This window comes from Pelodiscus sinensis, chromosome 6, assembly GCF_052426305.1.
Source record: "Pelodiscus sinensis isolate ZL-2025 chromosome 6, ASM5242630v1, whole genome shotgun sequence".
Taxonomy (NCBI): domain Eukaryota; kingdom Metazoa; phylum Chordata; order Testudines; family Trionychidae; genus Pelodiscus; species Pelodiscus sinensis.
Window position 1 is genome coordinate 96,982,591 of NC_143057.1, and position 17,789 is coordinate 97,000,379.

General features: G+C 42.1%; 1 protein-coding gene across 2 annotated transcripts in view; it reads right to left on the minus strand.

Annotated features, from left to right (window-relative positions):
* The window catches only part of MAP3K1 (mitogen-activated protein kinase kinase kinase 1), a 94,859-nt gene that overhangs the window by 23,062 nt on the left and 54,008 nt on the right, over positions 1-17,789 (minus strand). For both annotated transcript variants that reach the window (XM_075932433.2, XM_075932431.2), the window contains exons 3-11: positions 17,056-17,256; positions 12,701-12,901; positions 11,216-11,332; positions 10,491-10,639; positions 6,515-6,636; positions 4,681-4,762; positions 4,384-4,564; positions 2,946-3,236; positions 2,090-2,211 (exon numbers count right to left, since the gene is read on the minus strand). In XM_075932433.2, coding sequence (XP_075788548.2) covers positions 2,090-2,211; positions 2,946-3,236; positions 4,384-4,564; positions 4,681-4,762; positions 6,515-6,636; positions 10,491-10,639; positions 11,216-11,332; positions 12,701-12,901; positions 17,056-17,256 — 1,466 coding nt within the window. The remainder of the gene's footprint in view (positions 1-2,089; positions 2,212-2,945; positions 3,237-4,383; positions 4,565-4,680; positions 4,763-6,514; positions 6,637-10,490; positions 10,640-11,215; positions 11,333-12,700; positions 12,902-17,055; positions 17,257-17,789) is intronic.

The window sequence follows — 17,789 nt, forward strand, 5'->3', positions numbered from 1 at the left end:
ATTGATCTAAAAAATGTAAGTGGAATGGATCACCATTCCATCTCTATTAATGAGGCTCTTACTACATTTAAAAGGCAGAACCGCAGCAGTGGGGGACCCAGAGCAAGCAGGGACTGTTTCAGTCCCTGCTTGAGCTGGGTCTTGTGCTACATCTCCGCCTTTTAAATGCAGTAAGAGCCAGGTGGCCCTTATTACATTTATAAGGTAGAGCTGCAGCACTGCTGCACCTCTGCCTCCCATGTCCCTCCAGCGCACCATGGAGACTGTGCTGGGAGGAACAGCCTTTTAAGCTGGCTCCCCACATCACCAGCTCCTGTTCTTCCCCCTTTCCACCCCCACCTCTGTGACTCTGATACAGAGGCAGCAAATGAGGGGAGGATGTGAGTAGTTAACTTGACTACCTGATAAGCCTAGGCTTATCAAGTAGTCAACTATTCAACTACTCTTTTACATCCCTATAATGAACCAAATATTTATGGTGTTCTCACAATGGCTAGTTTTATTGATTTACTAGCAAATTAGTTTCAGCAGCGGCTGACTTGGGGACCCTGGGGGCAGAACAGCTGGGGTGCTGTCGGGTTGGTCTGGTAGTATCGCTCCTCGGCTCTGCCCCAGGCGTCCCCAAGTCAGCCGCCACTGAAACTGACCAGCTGCTGACTCCGGGAAGTCCAGGGCAGAGCAGCTCTGCCTTGGGCTTCCCAGAGTCAGCCGCTCGTCAGTTTCAGCGGCGGCTGAATTGGGGACAGCTGGGGTGCTGCCAGGTTGGTCCCGCAACGCCGAGGAGCAGCGCTACGGGACCTACCGGCAGCACTCCAGCTGCTCTGCCCCTGGCTTCCCCAATTCAGCTGCTGGTCAGTTTCAGCAGTGGCTGACTCGGGGAAGCCGGGGGGCAGAGCAGCTCCAATGGTCCAGCTGCCCGGAGCACTTCCGGGTTCCTGATGGTGCCGGACCATCAGGAGTGCCGGACCAATGGAGTTTCACTGTATTAATTATTTTGCATTACGGCAATGCCTGGAGGTCCCTAACAAGAATCAGGGTGCAACTTTACTATTCACTGCACAAACAGCTAAAATAGTTCATACTCCAGAAGCCATAATCTAGAATTATAATATGGAGTCCTACATGAATAAGTACTACAGAGGAGGAAATAGCACTACGTCAGGGCAATTCAGATAACCAAGATGATAAAGGATGGTGGTAATATGCACCCAAAATTTCAAATCAGTATTTGCTCAGAAAGAAAAGATAGGCTCCGTAGAGTCAATAAAAAAGTATGCTGCATTTGCTAAGTAAGTACTGCACATACTGAAAAATTATTGAGTTGCCTCCAAAACACAATGAGCAGTCCTGTGGCACCTTAGAGACGAACAAATGTATTATATCATGAACTTTCAGACTCTACAGCACAGCTAGAGTTCTATCAGGGTAATTTGGTTACTACAAAACAATTTCTCCGAAGACTTCCATAACACATTTATAAACCTACTTCTGATATACCCGTTTTAAGCTATAGCCACCAAAAGTTTACACACTCACTGCTTCTACATGGAATTGAAGTCCTGAATGCAGTTTTAAAAGATTATTGAATACAGCTTGGACCTCCCTGGTCTAGCATCGTAGGGACCTGACTGGTTCCGAACAAGAGAATCTGCCGGACCAGCAGAGGTCTCCTGCCACCAGCCCCCAAGCCTATCACCCGCTGCTGGCAGGCTGCCCCAGCAGGCAACCCTGCCTCTCCTTCCCCCTGAATCTGGCTAGGCTGCTGGCTCCCTGGGTGGCATAGGTTCCTGCCACGGGGCTCTCACCCGGCCCCACGCTCATGAGGGTTGCCACAGGGACTCTGACCCCACCCTGCCCTGGGGCTCCAGCCTCATCCCTGAACTCCTGGAGGCTGTTGTGGGGTTCCAGACCCAGTCCCATGCTACACCCAGCCGAGCTGCTAACCCTGATGTCCAGCCCAGCTGGCCCTCCTGCCCTTAGGCTCCGAGGTTCTTTGGTCCAGGAGCATCCATACTCCCGCCGGACCAGAGAGTGCTGGACTTTGGAAGTACAATCTGTACTTGAAGACATAGGGAAGCAACCACCGTACCTGTTGGCATCTGCACATTTAACTAATATAGTCTCTACAACTGGCTTGAGAAGTTGCTGCAGTTTTGTCCTTTCTGCCAAACTATGACAAGGCGTGTAAACCAGCATGGCTCTTAATGTTTTCTAAGAGGGGAGAAAAAGAAATATGAAGTCAAATTAGCCACACTTCAGCTCATTATAAAATGTTTATAAATAGGGATGTAAAATCCTGTTTAATTAGTTAACCAGTTAAACATTAAATGGTGGCGGTCAGGTAGACTCTGCTCCACTGCTCCAGCGCCATGGGATGGGAATCGGCAGGCTCATGCTGGGTGGAAGCGAAAGCAGAGGGGTAGGGTTAGCCAGCAGCCCGTCCCACCCTCTACTGCCACTTCCACTCCCTATTCCTCTGCTGCTGCATAAGGGTGATGCTTACCAGGTAACTGGTTAACCTCTCACCCCCGCCCGTTCTCACCCCTAATAGGTTTAAATAATGCACATGAAACAGTGCTTTTCAGTCTGACGTTCAAAGGATTAATTCCCAACTACTATACATGCTTAATTAATGTAAGAATTACAACCAGCTTCTCAGACTGAGTATTAACATTATAGTACCCTAAATTACTGTATCGGACATCCTGAAAATATCTGACCAGATCCTCAGCTTGTCAAGTCAGTGATGCTGTGCCAAATTCACATCTACTGAAGATCTTCTCAGACAATGTTAAGAGCTGAATTGGGTCTGACTTTTAGCTGTGATGAGTACCCATAATTCCCATCAACTTTGCTTGGAGTTGTGAGCACAAAGAAGTTCTACAAATCAGCTTCCAAGTTACTTTGCAAAAATGTCAAAATATAGCAAGTGAACAACTACTTACTAAAGCAGCAACATACACTTTGTAGACAGGGTCAGCACAGACCATTGACAGCACACTGCAGCAGGATTCCACTACAACATCTCCTGAGATACTGGTCTGAGATGATCCACTAGCTGCTCCCAGAGCTCCAGCACTTGTGTTGTTTCCACTGTTGCTTCCAGAATTTCCAGTGCTTTCACCATTAGCCAGTAATAGAGCACCACTAACATCATGGGAAAGACGTCTAAGAGCCATCTCCCGTATATTCCAGTTTCTAGAAAACAAGCAGCCAACTAACTCCATTCCAAATACCTAAAAAAGTAAACATATTCCATTTGACCTGGTTGCAAACATAGCATTACAAGCTTAAGTACTGCATTTTAAGAAAAATCAAAAAAGGTTTTAAAGTGAAAAAGTCATCTTAATCTTTTATGACAGCAGATCCACTAACAATATCTGTTGTCATACAAAATGAAATACTTTGAAAGGTAATAAATCCTTAGCTATATTTTTGAAAATAGTTATCTTTCCCCATTACATTTAAAAAATATATAATTCTAAAGCCAATTACAAACGGTTAGTGAGCTTTACAGGGAGTAGTTTCCTTTGCTTCTTTCCTATACTAAGTAGGAAAATACTTTCTGCTTTAATATTCAGATTGGCAGTTCTGCTGATAAAGACTCTCTATCCACAGAATAGGTACTGAGACACTGGAAGTTCCCACACACAACTTTCCTGAAAGTGTCTGATTGATGGACACTTCAGCTGGTCCTCTCTTTAGAGGTTAGGGAGTATTTCGTCTTTCATGGCATTTCTTGGCACCACAGTTAATGCTGCCAACAAGAATGTCTATTAGTGAAAATTATGTTTGTGAAGTGACACCTGTTCACTAACAATTAGGACCAAAATCATCAGCTCTTTCATTTATCAGGGTTGTGATATTTTCCAATCTGAAAAATCCCAAAGAAAAGACAAGATTGGGGGTTGAAAAAGTTTCTTGGGAAATATTTATTCATTTTTACAAGCAACCAACTATGAAGCCAATGTGGTTCAGAATAATTTTTGGAGTCCAGGTTGAACCTCTCTGATCTGGCACCCTCAGGACCTCATCGGTCCTGAACAAAGGAGTTTGCTTGACCAGTGGAGATCATTTCCTCATACTATATTTAAAAAATGAGGAACCAGGAGATGCTTCACAAAATGGGCTTTGAAAAAATTTGTAAAAGGAAGAACAAAGCTCTGTGTTGTGCTTGCATTAAAATCAAACGAGGGGTAATACCTTTCCAAAGCATCTGCTGGCCAATATGCACAACAACAGTGGCATCTTTGGAGGAAGAAACAAGACCTGGCACAAGTAGTTTTGTACAAACAACTACGGGGATGGCCTTATAAAAAAGCAGGGAAATCCCACCTCAAAACGATAAACTGTTTTAATTTGAAATTTTCTTTGTAAAGTTACCTGAATCCATGGCTCAGCTAAATCTTTGTAGGTGGAAGGGATCTGCTGAACCCCATAATGAGTAAGATTAAAATTACTATCTTGTGTTCTCCTTTGTGATGTAGCTGTAGGCTGCTGCTGAGTTTGCTGTTGAACCACTCGGAGAATTGAAGGAGAATCCACAGGGCTTGGCAATTCATGACTACAAACAAAGAAATATTTAATGTGGATGAACATATTAAACATTTTAAAGCTCTGTACTTTAACTACATGTCTAGAAATGTGAGATTCAGTTGGTTCAGAAAACTGAATGCTTACCTATAGAAATCATGAGACCTCCACTTAGATCTGCAAAGAGGGCATATAAGTGGCTCTCTGTTTCTTCTACATTCTTCTGCCCCTGCAATGTAGAAACCATAAAACAACATGATGACTAAAGTATATTATAGACTTATGGGAATATAAAAACAAATGTATTATTATAAAAATAAAATTAAATAGTAAAATTTACTTTAAATCAGAATATATCCTTTTCTTGCTAAGGATAATAAATGGAGTGCTAAGTTCAGCTGTCTGCAGCATACCATATAGCTTCAAAGACATAATCAAGGAATATTCAACCAACTTCTGTCAGTGAAAGAGAAGCTTTCAAGCTTACACAGAGCTCTTCCTCAGGTTTGGGAATGGTACTCAAAGAGTCATAGCTAAGTACAGGGTTGAACAGATGGTTAACGAGAAAGCATTAATTGAAAAAGACTATTTAAGGTGAAGTGAGCAGTTAAAACTCCTTTGTTGTGTGGGCAGCAGTTAAGTGGCTTGCAGATATTATAATAAAAGTCATAAATCTAATACCATGTATCATTACACAATTGCAATTCTACTCCATAAGAATCATATCCCGAAGGAAATATTTCCAGAGCACCCTCTTCTGCCTGCAAACTCCACAACCTTGCCAAAGTAATCATCAGGAGCAAGCTCCCCACCACATATACTTGGAGACACCAATTCAAAGCAATACCTGATCCAGTCATAACTGATGCAAAACCTGCAGCCATGTTTCCCCTTCTTCAATGAGCCATTGCCTCTCCCACACATCTTTCAAGCTCCATGGGCCCTACATACGTATATCCCAACAAATGGTTACCTCAGCCTGTCCACTAAATGCCCCAACCATCACTATGTGGGTGAAACCAATCACTATGCTCCTAAATAACACACAAAAGTGATAAAAGACAAAAGCAACCTATTGGCTATGGGCAAATAACTTTCCACAAAACACTCACTCTGACTTCTTGGTGCTCAAAGGAAACCTGCAGAACTCCTTCAAAAGACAAGCCGGGGAGCTAAAATTCATGGCTTTTACTAGACACTAAAAGTCATGGACTCAAAAGATATTAGATTTATGGCTCATTATACCAATCTAACTCCTTGAAGGACAAGTTTTCAAAACTCTGATAGCCTTCACACCACAATGTGACAAAAATCATGAAAAACACCGTTTCAGTGACAAAATATTTTCACTTCCAAGAGGGACATTTTTCTTTACACTTCCCTTTACTGTCATCCATCATACAGTGTGTACCACGGGAGGCTTTTATTCACTTTTGAACTCCAAGATGTTACTGTAGAGTTAAAAGTGTTAATGGCTCACATCACCTTAAGGTGCAAGAGACCATTTAACTTTTTAAGATCAACAAATGTGTTCCACCTTTAATTTAGCAGTGACAATGTGGATACTATTCCCAGACCTGAGGAAGTGTTCAGGTACAGAAGTTAGTGTAATAAAAAAAGATCTCATTCATCTTGTCTTTCTAATATCTTGGGACCAAGATGGCTAAAATTACATTTTACATTTCAACCACACTGTAACAATGTGGCTTCTCTAAGGCAACTTTCTTCATTTAGGTTAACCTCAGTATTATTCCATCTTAATATCCAATAGTTGATGGGGTTTCACTGTGCTCTCCACAAGCAACACAATGAAACATATAGCTTCATTCATCTTTCTGCTCTACATTTTTATTATAAAGCTGTTAAGCTTTGATGCATTCTTGTTTCAATACCACTTTCTGAAATTCAAGTTAGGCCATATTGCAGATTGTTTGCATATTTAAGGTCACCAGCAATAAATGTAAATAAAACAATGACATACAAATTGACATGCAGTGATGATGTAACTTATTCCTGCAGCCATCTTCACATACAGTCAGACTCTCTTCATCCAGCATGCCTAACAAACAAATTGGGCACATCTGTTCTTCTTCATCCTTCATACTGTAAAAACAAACATTAGCAATATGAAGAATTGTACAGATCAGAATCTAATAAAGGTATTAAAATAAATATTGATCAATAATGATCAATGCTGGTTGTTATAATACTCTATTAGCCTCATATTATATTTAAAAGGTTAAGACCAAGAGTTAGGAGCGTCAGTGAGTGGCATGATTTTTAGAAGTAGCTTCTATTACAATCAATGTGCATAGCACTCGGCACTCAGAAATAGGAGGTCAAACAGTTAAACGTTTACTTAGAAACAACTTTAGGAAAACACAATTCTGAAAATCTTGACTTAAAGAAATATGATTGGAACAATTAAGAAATCATTAATGACTTATACATTGAAACAAAGCATTTTTTCATCAGATTGCATCCACAACTCAAGACATTTGTTCAAAAGTTGCTCTTTAGACTATCACAGCAGGTCTCAAATACTATTTCACAAACATGTAAAACTCAAAAAACAAATTATATATATCAAGCAAGTGTAAATAGTTATAGCATTCTCATATATAACAATATACTTATCAGAACTATTTTCATCATATCAGAACACCAAATTTTTATCAACTAAATTTTAGATGTGGTTTCATTTTGTTTTCTACCACTAAACAATTACTTTAATGTCCAATACTCTGACACTAAAGAGTTTATGACCGTACTTAAATTACACCAACAATGCATAAAAAAAGCTGAAATTTACTCATCCATAAAACAGTTTTCAAATATGCACAAACATATATTTTAATTATAATCATTAAAAGACAGCTTATTAGTTATAACATTGTATGCATTAGTTGAAAAAAAATCTACATTTGTCTGGTAGCAGTAAATTAAGTTATTACTGTAAAACTGTATACATTTATTTTATTTATACATTCATTGTACCTTACATAATTACCTATTTTCTAAAAAATTTTAAATTGGAGAATTTTTTTGGCAGATCTGAAAAATCCACACAAGTAAATTTACAGCAAAAATGTTCAATTCTACAATATCATAAAAAACATAAATTTCATCATGATCATAACCATATTATACTTTTTACTTTAAAAAATTAATAGAAAATCATCAATTGAAATTAAGTACTGTAAACGTTAAGACTATGTAAGCTTTTTATGATGAAATTGAAATGAAGTAATACAGTGACTATTTATATATATGATGTCAGAATGGCTTTACTATAAAACAGTCACAATACATTTTGCTATATCAACAGCTGTGTGGATTCTCTTAACCTGTAGCTTAATAATCACTATTATAAAATAATGCAACAACATAATGAAATTAATCAAAAAGCTATCAAATTTAGTTATTCCTACAGTAAGTCTTCACAAACATATATTTAACTAAAGGAATTAATCTGTCAGAAGAATATTTCAGGGAAACAACCCTATGCATTTAACAGGTTTGTGTGTATTTATACATAAAAATATGTTTACAATGAAATAGTCTGACAATTAGAAAAAATGCATAAACACAAGACAACAGGAAACCATGCTGATGTCTAAATACCTAAACTAAAACCATGCCTAAATATATTAATGTTGCCAGATGGACACTATAGTTTAAAGTAATGTACCAAGACTATTTGTTAACAAGATTCTATTTTATACTAAGGTACGAAAGCGTCATTTTTGCTTTCTTCTAAGCATCCTCTGGGGAGCATTCACCCTAATTTATTTAATCCATGTACCGAAATTCACAGAAAACATTTTTAAAAAATTAAGCATGTAAGACTAATAAAATAAATGTTAATCATTTTAGCCCCCTAACAACTTTACAAGATCTATTAAACAATAAAAATAAAAATGTGTAACGGTTTTTCAAAGAATCATTAGCTTTACTAAGCTTAAGCACTGCAAATATAATAAATATGCTTCTTGTATATGGCATATGACAAAATGAGCCACACTGAAAAAGGAAATAACTAAACTATTTTAAAATGATTTTTTTTAAAATAATTGTACATATGGCTCAAAAATGAATTTATGCAGATGCATTACAAGCTGTGTTATGTGGTCCTGTGCCAACCAGAAAACTTTATAAAACCAGCATTTTTAATCTTCATTGAAAGTCTGGTTTATAGTCCAGTTCGTGTGGGGACAGGAGACTTTGTGTGGCTCCCTGGATGTGGCAACATACTCCTTCTGCTCCTAGGCAGAGGAATGGCTATATGGGCTCTGCATGCTGTCCCTGTCCTGTCCCGAGTTCTGGCTCTGCAGCTCCCATTGGCCAGGAATCAGGCGGAGGGCTGCTCCAGCCAGGCTGAAGTGCACCTCCCCTTTCCCCCTCCGTTAATCAGCTAACCAGTTAACACTACAGTTAACCAATTAAACAGGATTTTACATTCCTTGCACAAAATTGCCTAGCCATGCCACCACTTAGAAGGAGCAGGGACACGTCACCACTTGCTGGGAGCTGCTGGAGAGGAGCGCTGCCCAGATCTGGCACCCTGAAGCTTTCCTGTGTCTCAACCACTACCCCAAGGTCCCTCCTGTGCCCAAAACTGCCTCCCAGAGCCTGATACCCTGAATTGTCTTCTGCGTCCCAATCCCCCCAGCCCTGAGTTCTCCCCATGCCCAAGCTCTATATCTGAGCCTGAATCCTACAACCTTCTCCCCTGCATTTTGAATCCCTCAACCCCAGTCTGGAGCCCCTCATGTACTCCAAACCCCTCAGCTCCACCCCAACTAAAGCCCTCATCCCCTCCCACACTCAATTCCTTGCTCCATCACACATCTCCTCTGAATCCCTCTTTTCTGGCCTCACCTAAGTCTGCACCCTTAGCCCAGACCTTGTATCCCCACACTCCCCCTCCCCCTTGTTGCCTTTATCACAAAGAGACAGCAAGGGAGGTGAAAAGGAGGCGGTGCTTGAGGAAGGCGGCTTATAAACCGGTCCCCACCCCCTTCCCCAGCCCCAGCCCCAGCCAATTTTGAAATGTATAAGAGTCCTTGCTGGGGCTCTTATACGTTTCAAAGCTGGCATGCCGCGTGGAGCCCGGGGCCAGCAGAGAGTGCTTCCCCTTTGAAATGTACAAGAGCCCCCAGCTGACCCTGGGCTCCACCTGGTGTTCCAACTTTGAAAAGTACAAGAGCCCCAGCGGGTACTCTTGTACATCTCAAAGTTAGCCACCACTGGGCATCTGCCCCATCCCACAAAGCAGGAGCTGGGGAAAACCGGCTTTTAAGCCGACTCCCTTCAGCACCCCTCTTTTTCCTCTCCTTTGCTGCCTCTTTGTGATTGAGGTAGCAGGGGGGAAGTGACTAGTGAACTAGTAGGTCGACTATCCAATAAGCTTTTGCTTATCAGATAGTTGACTAGTCAATTAGTCGCTTACATCCCTACCTGGAACTTTCAAGCATATATTCATAGGAACACGACTGTTGCTCCTAAGTGATGTAGCTTGCTTTCAAAATTATTTGCACAGGAAAAAAAAATAAGGTATTTCTACTTTTGTGAACATATGCATGCATGCTGAATATGAATTCATGTACACACACAAATACATCACTTTTGAGTGTTAATGTGTACTCCCGTCTTTAACATGATTGGATTTTCATTTTGAAAAAGGAACAAATTCTCTACAAAAGATCAACATCTAACACATTTTCTAACAGGTCTTGTAAATTCAGTATGGCCTTGTTGCTAACAGGATGACCGATGTAAACTTGATTTTTTTTTTTTTTGCATCCAGAAAATGGTTTTACGTGTTTTAAAGTGGAAGCTGTTTTAAACCATGCAAAATAAAATTCAATTGTATATAAATCTCCAAAAATGGGAGCAGGGACTAGGGGTAACGGCTAAAGAACAAAGCTTTTTAATTCTTTTAGAAAAGCACTAACCTGTTTTCTGAACTAGATGTAGAAGTACTAGATGATGACAATGTATGAGAATTTGACATGCGTGAGACAAACTTCTGGATGGTGTTACGAGATGGAGCTTTGATCCTTGAGCTACGCCTACTGTGATATTTCTGGAACAAACTCTCAACCTAACATTGGGAAAAGAGATTAACTTATTTATGCGATAAATATCTCACATATAAAAAGATTCAATATTTTGAATCTTGAGATTCAATATTTAATAATAAAATATATTTGTCTATATATCTATAACACATTATTTTTAAATTGTAACTGCAGTAGCAACATCAGGAATTTCAGTATTGTTACTTGCAAGTCATCTTAAGAAACTAGTTTACATAAAATCATCAGCTCCATTTTTCCCTCTCTATAAAAGATAATCTGGTAGAAACACTGTCAGCTTCATAATTAACTACTGAAACAACAGATAAATGATATTTCAGATGCTGATGAAAATATAAATGTAAACCAAATGGAAAAGAAGGTTTTTAGCATATTCACCGAACCAGAGATTTCTACTTTTCAATTTTTAATTGCAAAAAAATATTTTAATGTTTACATAGTTCTTGAAACTATCACTGAGAAATACTGTAACTATTCTTTTAAACCTTGGTATAGATCTTCAGTGGTTTTAAAAGCTTCCCCTAACAATCTGTAATTGCGTATATTCATACCTGCTACTAAATACATCAAAAATGCATTACCTCAAAATTCTTTAAGGTCTTCCTCCAAAGCATTGGGTCTGAGGATTCTAACTGGAACACTCGAAGCATGACAAACAGCAAATGAATACAAAATGTTCCACGCCCACAACTGCATGTCTATAAAGAAGTATATAGCAGGTTTAGGGCTCTATTGTGGCTTGATACCTACATATAAGCACATTTTTTATTTAATCATGTACACTGCCTAGTATTTTCATTGTCTAGGCACAATACAAGAACATGAATGGATGTAGAGTGAAATTAAACTTCTGAAGTCTGATTTATGTTTATATTCTTTGTCAAGAAAGATATAAATTGGATACAGCAAAATATGCTACTTCTGATATTCTTCTTAGAGGCTATAGTTATCATTCATATCAAATGACTTTTTGCACTTGATCTTCATACCACTAGAATGAAGGCTATCAAAAAACATTTTTTATGCCATTTATAGGACTTTTCACCCTTTCCAAGAAATGCAAGCCTACTTATTCCCTATGGAAAAGTCATACTACCATTAGGATGGTCTATTTGGAGAAGATCCCATAGCGTATATTAATGCTATATGAGACTATTCAGAGAGATTTCCTATGCATTTGTTCTACATATACCACTAGACAGCATGTATATCTATTCCTGAAGTGTAGACCATAAGACAGACATAAGAAATTAAAAGTGCCTCCTTCTAATGGAATGTAAGGCAAGACAAAGTGACAAAATTTCAGCCAAGATACTGATTATAAATTAATATCACATCCACTGAGGGAGTGTAGAATGGGTGAAAAATATGTATGAAGCACTAACATTTACATATTACCAATGACTCTTCAGCTAAACTAAATTTATGTAACAGAAAAGTGTTTGCTAAAAACACACCTAGGCTGAGTCTAGACTGGCAAGTTTTTCTGCAAAAGCGACTGCTTTTGCGCAAAAACTTGCCAGCTGTCTACACTGGCCACTTGATTTTGCGCAAAAGCACTGACATTCTACTGTCTGAAATCAGTGCTTCTTGCGCAAATGCTTTACGTTCCCGTTCGGGCAAAAGCCCTTTTCCGGAAATGTTTTTGCGCAAGAGGGCCAGTGTAGACAGCTAAAAACTGTTTTGCGCAAAAAAGCCCCGATGGCAAAAATGGCGATCGGGGCTTTCTTGCGCAAAACTGTGTCTAGATTGGCCCGGACGCTTTTCCGCAAAAAGTGCTTTTGCGGAAAAGCGTCCGTGCCAATCTCGATGTTCTTTTCCGCAAATGCTTTTAACAGAAAAACGTTTCCGTTAAAAGCATTTACGGAAAATCATGCCAGTCTAGACATAGCCCTAACGTTTGAAGAATATTTGGCATATTCTATGTACACAATATACTTTTAAAAGCTATTTTATAGAACAATAAATATCTAACTTTGGTGTATGAAATTATAACAATCTAATTTGATTCTATACAATTTCCAAACTGAGTAAAAAATATTATAGGCATGTTGGTTGATTCCTACCTGAGGTCCAATGAATACCCTATACTTGTTATCAGGGCTGTCTCCTCCAATTAAGAAAGAATTAGGTCCTATCTGCTGTAACAGATATAACCTGGCTCGCATAACTTTGTTGACGCGACGATTTGTTTCCTCAGGGCTATAGGGTGAGAAGCCATCTGGAGACGGAGCTCTTCGAGGGGGTGTTATTCTCCCACTTTGAAACTGTAACAAAATTGTTTCTAATATCAACTATTTCTCTCTTCACTAAAAATCTCTTACATATGACTTATTTAAGTGACAACAACAAGCTCAACAATGCTCCAGCACTGTCTAGAACACAGTGTGCATCTAGACTATGTTTTTCTTTTGAAAGAAAATATGCAAATTCGGCGCAAATTTGGGGAAAAAACCCTTTTTCAAAAGAACCCCTCTTCCTCAAAAAACGAGGTTTACATCATTTTTTTGAAAAAGGGTTTTTTTTCCCCCAAAAGAACAATGTCTAGAGTGCTTGCTTTTTTGAAAAAACCTCTTTCGAAAAAGCAATCAGAAGAAGATATGCACCCACACAGGAGGAAAAAAGTCCCTACCCCAAAGGGACAACAAAATTATCAAGGTACATTTGTCTTTTTCCATGCTCAAATCGAGCAGACAGCAGAGGCAGCAATATATAAGTTTTAAACATGTTTATAGAAATATTAACAGAGGAAGTAAAAATCCAGTAGCTGGTTTTTATTTTTCTTGAAATTTCTGTTAATTGATTTTATTATTCTATTTTATTTGAGTTATTTGAATTGAGAAAATATTATAGACTTTTGAAGGGCAACACTGAATACTGGTTCTATGAGATGAGAAATCTGTTCATTTATGAAGTGTATTAGAACTTTTAAAATTATAACCAGTGAGGAATAAGTTTGCTTTGAATTTTTTTAATAATCTATAGGATAAAAGGTGAAATGCCTTCCTCTTAACTATGAAAACAGATTTCCCACTTATTTTAAAGGAAATTACCCAAATCTAGTAAAGTGCATCTGTTTTCACTTGAATTTCTCTAACATATTTTTGATCTTTTTCTGATTTTCAACTTAACATTGCAACTGAATGGTTAGAACAGTGTTTCTAAACTATGGGCTGTGGCCCGGTACCGGGCGATGGGAAAAAAAATACCAGGCCTCAGCGTGGCTGCCGGGAGGGGAGCAGAGGGGGACGGGCTGGGAGGAGGTGGGGGGGGGGGGGGAGAGAGAGGGGAACTGGCCACCAGGAAGCAGGGATGGAGGCAGCGGGGCTGTCCCACGGAGATCAGGACAGGCAGACAGGCAGCCGGCGAAAGCAGGGCTGGGGGCAGCGGGGCTGTCCCGTGGGGATCTGGGCAGGCGGACAGTGAAAACAGGGCTGGGGCCAGCGGAGCTGTCCCGCAGAGATCCGGGCAGGCGGATGGGCGGGTGGCGGAAGCAGGGTTGGAGGCAGCAGGGCTGTCCCGTGGAGATGGGGGGGAGGGAGAGGGGCGGGCGGCAGAACCAGGACTGGACAGGAGCAGGGGTGGAGGGGTGGGGAGAGACTGGCCGGGGGAGATCAGGAGGCCAGAAGCAGGGCTGGACGGGGGCAGCGGGGCTGGTCAGTGGGGTCATCGGGGCAGCAGGGCTGACCGGGGGAGGTTGGTGGGGGGCAGGGGGAACTGGTCACCGGAAGCAGGGCTGGACAGGGGAGATAGGGAGGAAAAAGGGGGGGGTGGGGACTGACCTGAGCACATGCAGACCCTGCAGACCCTGGCAGATGAGTGACTCTGGCCAAGGATTACATTTTGCCCTCCACCCTCCCTACCATCCCTCGAGTAGTTGCGAACTGCCTGGCAGGCAGACACATTCAGACAGCACGAGCACATCTACCAGCCAGGCAGTTCACAGCTAAGGACTGATACATCTAATTATAATAAAACGTATCTAATTAGAAAATACCAGGCATTTTATATGTCTGGTAATTTCTCAATTTCTTTCCCGGACAAAAACTTCAAATACGAGACTATCCGGTACAAAACCAGACACCTGGCAACCCTACCCTTCCTTGCACCCTCCCTCCTAGCCAGAGAGCCTACCCCCAATCTGGTCCTGCTCCCGCCTCTTGGCGTGCTCATTTGGTGCTGGGTCCCTCAAGCCCTGGCCCAGGCTGGGCGGAAGATGCAGCCGGGTGAAACACTGAAAACGTATTCACTTTTCATTCTTTTTTTTTTAATATGTGTTCATATTTTTGGGCTGCAAAAAACAGTACTGAAAACAAATCGGGTTCCAACTAAAGTAAAAAGTTTGGGAAACCCTGATCTAGCCAGCTTTCTATCCATCTTACAGTCCATTTATCCAATCCATATTCCCTTAACTTGCTAGCAAGAATATTGTGTGTGACTATCAAAAACTTTGCTAACGCTGGCACTGGGTGCTTTGGGAGGACCAGAAACAACTTATTTGAATATTCATAATTTGCTTAATGAATATGCAAATGAATGTTACCAGTCCTCCAAAAGCTCGTGAATGGATTTACTGGTCCCCGTGTCAAAAAGTTTGGGAACCCCTGGGTTAGAATCCAATTGGAATTTCAAATACAGGCAGTCCCCGACTTACGCAGATCCGACTTACGAACGGGGCTTTTCTCGCCCCGGAGCTCACGGGCAGCGGGTCGCCGCCAGTGTCCTCCGGGGCAAGAAAAGCTTCTCCCGGTCTCCTTGGTCTGCTGGGGAGGGGGGCCAGGAAAACTGGCGGCTTTGCTCGGGTCTCCCTGGTCTGCTGGGGGGGGGGGGGGGGGCGCAGCTAGTGCGCCCTTCCCCCCCCAGCAGACCAGGCTTTTGTTGCGGGACACCTCGGGTAGAGCAGCTGGGGTGCTGCCGGGTTGGTCCTGTGGGAACCTACCGGGCAGCGCCCGAGCTGTTCTGTCCCAGGCTCCAGATTCAGCAGCTGTTGAAACTGATCAGGCTGATTCCAGGAAGCTGGGGGCAAAGCAACTCTGCCTCCGGCTTCCTGTAGTCAGCCCCTGGTCAGTTTCAGTGGCAGCAGCTGAATCTGGAGCCAGTTCTGACTTACATACAAATTCAACTTAAGAACAAACCTATAGTCCCTATCTTGTACGTAACCCGGGGACTGCCTGTAGTGATGTACAAGACTAAACGACCTACTCTTGTGAAGTCATTTCTAACATGGACTAAAGTTTCCTTTTCAAATAACTTTATTTCCAGTGACAAAACATTATGAAAACTCATTCAATGGGCAAAGTTCATTATCTACAAATAAATGAAATGCAAAATTGATTTTCTGAATTGCTCTCTCCTAGACACAGATATCCAGTAACCTGTGCAGGTTGGTTTCCCAGTGGAGGACAAGTCAGTTAAATGGAATCTACGTATCCTACACTTATTCTAAGTAAGGCTTGTTTTATTTGTCCACGTACCCCAGTTCTGGAACAGAAGTGTTTACAAACAGCATGTAGGCAACAGGGATGTTAGATGGCAATTAGCTGAACAGTCATGTAACTATACAAATATGATCAGTTACACGACTATTCAATTGTCCGCAGGAGCGGGACCAGCAGCCATTTAAAATCCAGCTCTCCGAGCAGACCAACTCTTGCCTGCCACCCCACACTGATCGATGCCTCTGATACACAGTGAGCAGTGTAGGGAGACAACAGCCCCTGTCCACAGGGAGGGTCTGAGCTCCCTGCAGACAGGATCTGTGCCGGCATCCCACAGAGCAGCCTCTGTTTCCGGCGAGCCTGGGGCCACCACAGACAGAGGCTGCTCTGCAGCATCCATCCCTGCCCACCCCCCAAACTGCCTCTGATAGAGAGGCAACAGCAGTGGGGAGGAAATGGCTCATGTGAGCCAATACACATGGGGAGCTGGCTTGAAAGCCGGCGTCCCGTATGTGCTAGCTCCCACCTGCCCCTCTCACCCTTCAAGCTGCTTCCTCTTTGTCAGAGATAGCAGTGCTGGGTTGGGAGGGGAAGGCAGGTGGGAGTAGGTGGCTCTGTGGAGGGCTGGGGGGCCATGTGAACTACCAGGGAGGGCTGGGCTCAGGTGCACCAGCCCCACCTCTCCACATGGCCACTGGAGAGGGCTGGGCTGGCAGTGGGTAGGGCTTGGCTCCAAGGACGGGGCCTCGGGTGGAAGGGGCAGGGCTGGAGGCTGGACTTTACCCACCGATTCCTATCTCCCCCCAGCCTGTGGACACGGTGATGTAATGTCATCACTTTATCATCCTGCAGGCAACATTTTTTTATATACAGAAAGAGATAGGTACCAAATTGACATATACATAGCAATATTCTCTCTTCCATAGACACTGACATCTCAAAATAAAGTCAAAACCACAATTACTTTACATTTTTCAACTTACAGGCACAGGAGATACTCTTTTTCTTCTGACACCTGGTGATTCCGATTTAACAGTTCTAGAAGATGAGGAGCTACTACTAGGAGAAGGGCTACGTCTTCCTTTTTGAGTTGAAAAACCATTGCTTTGTCCTTCAACTTGAGGTTCTATTGATAGTTTATTACTTTCAGAGGCATCACCTTTCACTGGGATTGGTTTTACCACCTTGTAGAAAGTAAATCACATAGTTTGTGGTTAGTAAAATGAACATCTTCTAAAAGCAACAAAAGAACACACTAACTTAAATATGTTTCCAAAACAGAGTTTGAGTTTATATTTCTTAAGTTCACATCTGATATATTCCTGTTGATACTAAGACTACAGGCAGTCCCCGACTTACGCGGATCCGACTTATGTCGGATCCGCACTTACGAACGGGGCTTTCTCGCCCCGGAGGTCGAGGTGGCGGATTGCTGCCTGCGAGCTCCGGGGCGAGAAAGCCCCATTCGTAAGCTGCTCCCGGTGCCCCTGGTCTGCTGGAGACGGTCCCCAGCAGACCACAGGCACCGGGAGCGAAGCCGCAGCAGCGGCGGGTTCCCGCGCTTCTGAGGCTTTGCCAGAGCAAAGCCTCAGAAGCGCGGGAACCCGCCGCTGCTGCGGCTTCAGTCCCGGTGCCCCTGGTCTGCTGGAGACGGTCCTCAGCAGACCAGGGACACCGGGACTGAAGCCGCAGCCGTGGCAGGGTCCCGCGCCTCTGA